The sequence below is a fragment of the Capsicum annuum genome, chromosome 1 (assembly GCF_002878395.1).
Source record: "Capsicum annuum cultivar UCD-10X-F1 chromosome 1, UCD10Xv1.1, whole genome shotgun sequence".
Lineage (NCBI taxonomy): Eukaryota > Viridiplantae > Streptophyta > Magnoliopsida > Solanales > Solanaceae > Capsicum > Capsicum annuum.
The window spans coordinates 43,309,564-43,317,487 of NC_061111.1; the positions used below are offsets into that span (position 1 = coordinate 43,309,564).

The 7,924-nt window shown below is 31.6% G+C and overlaps 2 protein-coding genes across 2 annotated transcripts; one reads left to right on the forward strand and one right to left on the reverse strand.

The window, feature by feature from the left end:
* Positions 1–1,394, forward strand: LOC107854268. The gene is made up of 2 exons (XM_016699284.2): positions 1–182; positions 366–1,394. The coding sequence occupies exons 1-2, from the start codon at positions 126–128 to the stop codon at positions 966–968; spliced, it is 660 nt and encodes a 219-aa protein (XP_016554770.1). The 5' UTR covers positions 1–125; the 3' UTR covers positions 969–1,394.
* A 3,964-nt stretch (positions 1,395–5,358) lies between these two features.
* Positions 5,359–6,392, reverse strand: LOC107838910. Its single transcript, XM_016682208.2, has 3 exons — positions 6,265–6,392; positions 6,030–6,153; positions 5,359–5,918 (listed from the first exon to the last, which is right to left on the reverse strand). The coding sequence occupies exons 1-3, from the start codon at positions 6,322–6,324 to the stop codon at positions 5,416–5,418; spliced, it is 687 nt and encodes a 228-aa protein (XP_016537694.2). The 5' UTR covers positions 6,325–6,392; the 3' UTR covers positions 5,359–5,415.
* Between the last annotated feature and the right edge of the window lie 1,532 nt (positions 6,393–7,924).

A 7,924-nucleotide genomic window follows, 5' to 3' on the forward strand; every position in this document is an offset into this window, starting at 1 on the left:
TTAAGAATCGATGGAACACAATTAATTATTCTTGTCTCTTAAACTACAAATATAGATCAAACCCTTCCTATATATAAATTGTTTAAACTATCCAATACAAATATAATATAGCAGAATCTTGAAGAATGGATTGCTGGTCTGCTGAAAATGCTACCAATGCGTTTCTCAAAACTCTAAAAATGGTAAGTAGTATTTGTACTAAGTTTCTGAGCTTAATTTGGTTAGTTTATCTTCAGTAATATAACAACTATAACTATGTGAATTCTTACTGTCCATATAGCTTTTAAAAAAAAAAAAACCTTGTCTATCTTCAATTATATACTCATAAATTTATTTTTATGTTTTTTTTTTGAAATTTTGATTAGGGTGAAAGAGTAAAAGCGCCTGATGTAACTGAGTTCATATCTGCCATGGCAGCTGGAAATAATTCACAGCTCATGGTGATGGCATGCTCCGGCCACCCTGGATCCATGCTACTAGGCTTAGTAGCAGCGGCTCATCAAACGGGTGGCCGGGTAGTGTGTATGTTACGTAGACAAGAAGAAATGCATGCAATAAAAGAAACATTATTATTGGAGGACTATGCAAATTTCGTTGAATTTGTGGTTGGTCATGATGTTAAAACTTTATTGGCAAGTAACTATGAAGGAGCTGATTTTGTACTTATTGATTGCAAATTGGATGATTTTCAACAAGTCTTTGAAGTGGCACAACAAGGTGTTAGTGTGAAAGGTGCATTATTTATTGTAGGGTACAATGCCCTACATGAAAGACCTAGGTTAAGTTTTGATCACAAAGGTTATTTTCTACCTATTGGAGAAGGGTTATTAGTTAGTAAAATTAGGGTTTCAGAAGGTAAAAAGATTAATGGTGGAAGCAGGAGTCATTGGGTTGTTGAGATTGATGAATGCACTGGGGAAGAACATCTTTACAGGGTCAGTACTTCTCCAAAAACAAATTGTTCATGAAGTAGTACTACAACTTTTAAGGTTTATGAGGATTAATTTTGGTGGTAGTAGTGTTCGAGCCAGGTTTTATTCACGTCAAACAATCTCACGAGATACTTGCTATTTGGTTTCTACTGACACAAGTATTGAATTATCTCCCGTCCATAACGGCTAAGGTGGATGAACAGAAATCACCTGGCCTATATCTATTTTTGCATCGGGTTAAATTAGTACCTTGCATCCCACTTCATTGACTACTAACAACCTTTGTAGATATACAATTAAATTTCCAATCTTCCATAGTAGTCTAGACTTTGTAAATTATTTAGAAGACTTTTTTTTTTTTTTTTTTTAATTTCTATGTTTTTGTTTAAGAAAAGTTTGGAAATTGATAAATGATGTGTATATATATATTTGTTTACTATAGCTTTGACAAGATCTATTAAAATCTTGATCTTTTCCCTTCTTTTACCGTTTAATTCACAAAACGAAAGATAATCTAGCAGACAACAATTGATGACCAAGAAAACAATAAATGTATGTATGATTAAATTTATACTGTATAATGAGGTATTAATACTCTCATTTTTCTCCAACAGAAAAACGAAACGAACGAAATAGTACAAATTAGATATGTTAGGAGAAATTGGCAAATATACATTTTCTGAACAGCTACTACTAATAAAAAGTTTTAGCCAATATTTCAGAATTAATTAATCTTTAGTTACTTTTAATACAAAAATATCATCTAGACGAGCATACCCCTAGATTAAAATATACAGACCTTAAAATTTAGGATAAACCTCACGCAACTTGAAATATAATTTAAGACTACATTTTTTAAAAATAAAACTTAATTACCCAGCATAATACTGGGCTTGTTGTATTGATATGAAATGAGGAGGGCTAAAACATACTGGCTCTTAGATATTTAAGGCTATATGAAATATTCATGAAGTTAGAGATGATATATAGTTTAAATTGTGGAGGTATTTATAAAATTTGAGATATGTAATTTAAACTCTGGGGATTTTATCAAACTCCATGACAAAACACATAAGTTTTAACAATTTAAATTTGAACTCTAGAACACATGATTCATAAATTTGGTTCTACATTTTTTATTTCTATGACCAATTGATCACTAAACGTAGAGTGACATACACATGATATACAACATATATACAAACGACATACAGAATACACAAAACAACATAATAATATACAAGTTGACAGTTGTGTGTTTTGACCGCATTGTATGCAACAAGAAGAATTTGTATGCAAGTTATGCAAGCTGTATAATTTGATCAAATTTTATAAACTCAAAACTCTTCGGAGGTAGTGGTATGTACTGCGTACATCTTACCCTCCCCAGACTCCACTGTGTGGGAATACACTGGGTTTGTTGTTGTATAAACTCAAAACTCCCACCAAAGCGAGTAATAAGTGTCCGATTTTTGTGAAGCAAAAAATACCTTTTGGACTTATAAAGGGTGGTCCTATATCAACTCAGTTGATAAAGGCAGGTAGTACTCAAAAACTGACTTTCAAAAAGGAAGCTATCTTAATCACGACGTTCTTAAAGGTTGGAGAGCCTACACGCCTACACTTCCGGAAGCACTCGCTTAGGTGCTAAAGGTAGAAAGTTAGATGTATAAACAACTTAGTCATTGAACTAGAGATAGGGCCTATTAATCAAATTCAAATAGAGTACCTATGCTACACTAGTGAGGGAGGAAATCGTATTCCCACAGAATTCAATGAAGCTACGGTATGAGAGGCCCACCTCGTAAGGCAATCCGAAAAGTCCAGTAAAAAACTAAGAAACTGGCCACAAGAATAAGCCCATAGTCTTTTGACGATTTCTGTTGGAGCCCAAGTCTCATATGTTTCGGCCCAATCTGATTAAGCCCAGTCCGCATACATTGACCCAAGATAGCTGATCCGGAGCTTAGTATTTATTTTGAGTTTCTAGCCATTTTGTTTTGGCACCTTTTTTAGTGAGTTGTATGAAAACATGCACTTGACGAGAGAGATTGCGTAAACTCGAATTACGAAGGATCCAAGGGAATAAAAAAATGGGAGCTAAGGGTAAGACAAAAGTATGTAAATAGAATATTCTTTATTCGATTTTTTCATTTTTATTATTTCAGATTATCAGACTATTAAAATGTTCTCTCCTAATCTTCTCAACAAACTAAGGTTTATTTCTATTTTGATCTTTCATTTCTTCCTAATTATTGACCGTGAAATTTTTTTTATGATATAATTGCAAAAGAAAAATATAAAAAAATAAACCCCTTTATGTGGTCTGTAGACTTGCACTGCTTACACACATATATATATATATATATATAATAATGGTCAAACTACAATTCTACGTTTAGGATTTAGTAGAATTCAATAATTTGGTTTAAACTCTATACTTCTATTTTAAAATTTATTAAATACGTATAAACAACTAATGCAATACACATAAGCTGTATTTTTTAGAATTCAAAACCCTCTAAACTTAAAAAGCAACTTCATCTCAATATATGTATCATATCAGGCAAGGGTTTGAATTTAGATAATTTAGTAATAGCAAGAGAAAGGACCTCACACAAAAGTTTCTACTCCAAAGACAAAAGTGTCATTTTTAGATCGTTCGAGCATATGATATAACAGCCAAAATTTGTTTGATCCATATTTTATTTACCATATTGATAACCTTGGTCGTTTGGTGTGAGGTATAAGGGATTTAGTAGTCCCGGGATAAAATGAAGACTATGTTTGGTTGAAAGTATTAGTCAATACCGGGATAACTTATCCCACTATTTACACCACAGTGATGGGATAAGTTATCTCATATGCATGGTGGGATAACTAATTCCGGGATTAATTATCCCATGACAATTATTTCCCAACCAGTTAACGAGTTGATATATATCACTCATGTGCTTATCCCTTATCATGAGTGGCCTCTTCTTAACTAAATCTCAACTGTGAAAATTACAAGTTAAGAAGGCTAAATTTTATTTTAGCAATTCTAGTGAAGTTTTTGCATTATTATTTTTTTTATAAAAAAGAAAAAAAAAAAAGACCAAGGTTATCGTCAAGCTTGTAAACCCGCGCGCAAGTCTCGTATTGATGGTTTAAACGATGAGTTATTCCAAACCAACTCATAATAAGAATTAATAATTGAGAAAATATCTTTACAAAATAATAAAATATTGAGACATATATCCATGAAATTAGAGAACTCTTCATCCATGATACTTAGTAAACATACTTGTATCAGTTTACTTCTTTTATTTTCTTTAATAGGAACAGTTGCCTAAAATTATGAATTTCCTTACAAGTTGGTTACTAAATAAAATTGTGATAACGATATATTACCGGTTCCTACCTGATAAGGCTATGGCAAGCTGTAGCTTAACTTATCAAATCTATAACATATTCTAATTATAAGTTCAGAGTGCTACATCACTTATTTATTTTTTTAATCACAATGCATCACTTCTTCGTGTTTTAATAAGAAGCTGAGGTACGTAGAGGAGTTGTCCTATTTATTTTTTTAAAATAAGATGTCTTATTCATTAATTAATTATTAAGGGCATATGCTGTTTGGTATGCTTAATTAGAATACGGGATAATTAATCATTAACTTCATTCAACAAATTTACAACCTTTAATTAAAGATGGGGTCAACCCTAATCGGTTTATCCAAAATTTTAGCTAGAATGGTTCAATTTAATTAATCCTGAAAAGCCATAAATTGGCAGTAGTATTTTTTAAAAAAAATTATTTTTAAGGGGTTTAAGGAGGCATTTTTCCCCTTGTGCTATCAACTTCGTCCAATTTGATCCAAAAGGCTTTAATTTTTAAGAAAATTTTCAGTTAATAAGAATCATTCAGTTTGCCCTTCTGCTTTCTCCTTCCACGAAAATTATTGTTAGTGTGGCATTTCGCCATTTGTTTTCCCCTTTAAACATGGACTCATCAACAATGAGAAGTATGAGACATGATATTTTTCAAAAATTCTTCTTATATAATATTCCATTTAAGTATTTTTGTTTAATCATATCGTATATCACTTTTAACATTTATGAATTCTGATGGTTAATACTTAAATATTTACGTTTAATTCGTAAGTTTGCATATATTTGTATTTCTACTTTTATGTTACTGCATACGATTAGTACATGAGCCTCTTTATCATGATATGATGATAATCACACCCAATAACAAAGTTAAACGGCATACATGATGACTTGCTTAAGAATACAATATATGGAGGTGTGTATGTTATTATATATTTACAAACTTAGTTTAAAACGACAAAATACAAAAAAAAAAAAATAAAATACTTTCTTAAACTTCATCTCCATACATAAATGAAATGAAGAAAGTACTATCATATCCTCCCGTATGTACAAAGAAAGAGAAAATTGTCTCGTATTTGATATATACTTACTATGATATATATTCATCGTCGGATCAAATGTTCTTCACCTGATTCTTGATCAACATGCCTAATCCAACGTTTGGGATTATATTTGGACTTTGTATTTCTAATAATATTACTTGCTATATAAGCAATCTCTAATCCATATGATCCAAATGGTAGTGTTATTGATCTCACAACACTTAGTTTTGTAATATCAAGGATGACCTCTTTCCAGCTCAACGTAGTACTAGTATTCCTTTTGAATGCTAAGATTGCTCCATGTTGGTTCAATTTGACACTAGTTATTAAAGCTTTAACAAAGTCTCTGCTTCTCCCACCACCACCAACAACCAGAAAAACAATGGGATTATTCATCTTTCTAGTTATCTCCTCCACCTGTAGTACTCCCACGACGACCTCCGGCAACGACACGTCAGCTGATGATAATTTCTGCATGGCACTGACGTACTTTACTCTTGAAGCTTCGTCTGCAACCATGCATACGTGCCTCCCATGCGTATGTTTCGCGGCAATGGCTAATCCTGTTGTAAAACAATATTTATAATTAAGTAAATAATAAAGATGTGTTTTTTGTAACAATTTAAGCTTTTAGACGATATATTGTTGCACAATTTAATTATTTAATTTAATACCTATGCTTGTGGTGATGTCAAGATCTTCATGTTTCGTCCATGCTTCAACTATTAATGTTGAGTTATATCCTGCAGCCATGGCTGATAAAAATTCGGCGATGCTGGTTTTACTTGATATTCCACACTGCATATATATGAATATGATCATTGAAATGCCCAAAACCAATTAATTAATTAAAGGAAGAAAAAGAATATGTAGTAATTAAGTAGAAGCAAATAAAGTGTTTTTGCTTACTGTTTGTATGGTGTCAAGATATGCTTTAGAAGCTGTTTCTGGAGACCAAACTAATGTCATCTCTTCTTCTTCTTCTTCTTCTTAATTCTTCTTAATTTTATGATGCTTTCCTTTCAGTACATGAAAGAAATTAAATGGTGGAATAGATGTACAAAAGGACAATGGTGTTTGGTTGCTTTTAAATATAAAGCAGAGATTAATATTTAAGGGTTCCTAACAAACAGTTTGTTCTTTTCCTTTGGCGTTTACTTAGTAGCTATCTACATAGTCAATGAGTTTATCTGATTTTTTAAAATATCATTTTCTAGCAATAGTTAATGTAGTGACGACCAACAGATCCATCTCCTAGATATCATTCATTGTTTTTTTAAAACTTTATGGTACCACATTATATTTATTAGGGTGTTGACAATGAGATATAACACACAAGCAAGCAACAACCTTAATATATATAAACTGTGGTGTACTTTTCTGAAGCATCTATGGGTAATCATGTTTGTTTTATTCATGAACCTAATATAATAGATGTTTATGCTGCAGATTAATGACAAAATAACCACTTTTGTTTACATATGCTTGATTAAAATACTTCCCTTTTTTCTTTTAATTGTTCAGAATTTGAATTTTGTTTTAGGTGCATAAAAGATTTAAAGCACTCATAGCCCTTTAGCAAATCGAAACAAAGTTGGCATCAAGTTGAGTGTTTATATATGTAACGATTCATTTCGTCGTTGCTAAATTATTCATAATAAATTCATGGAAATTCAAAATTTTCATTCCTTAATATTAACTTGTGTCCAAAATAGCCAATATTTAATTTATTAGGCCACCTCAAACTTTCCGGCGAAGATTTTAGTCTTCGAATGTGTCTAGATAGACTCAAGCCCGATAATTTAATTATTCATAAGTGATAATATGAATACTTTAGTTTGAAAGTTCTTTAGGTATGAATTAAGGTCATACAATATCCCTAACACAAAGTTAAGTATAAAACTTTCTTTTCGATATGAGTTTCTATTAGGGCCAACTTCAAACGATCATATCTCATAGAATATATATAAGGATTTAGGGGTACCAATACCTACCAAATCAAAGATCTCTGAGTCCTCTTTCCAACGCAACAAACCGTTATCAATCCGAATTCAGAGTAAAAAGTTATGACTGTTTTACGGAGCACTGTCCAGGCTGAAACGGGATTTCGTTGTATAGAAAATTCTGATGGTATTTATATCAGCTTCAGACATATTTTAGGTCTAAAAACCCCAAATTTCATTCCCCAACCCTAGAGAGGTAATTATTCAAAGCTTAAGATGAAATTCCTTCATTGAGGTAAGTTTTTCCATTATTTTCTTCGTCTTTTAATTCTTTAACATCTTGGAATTCTTAAAAAGACCTTTAATGGTGGAATTCTTTTGGGGAATACTCATGGATGTTTTAAGTGTGACCTAGAGCTGGTTCAAAACTATAAATTAAAGATTCTAACATGAATTTCATAAACTAGATTATGAATTTTGATGGTTATGGACCTTGAATTCCGTAAAGATGAGACCTTTAGTATAAAAACTCCATTAATGGAGATGGGTTAAGCTTGAAAGAGCTAATTAATGGCTAAGTGATATTGGGTAATGATTAGACCTTGAATTAAGGATAGAACTAGTGA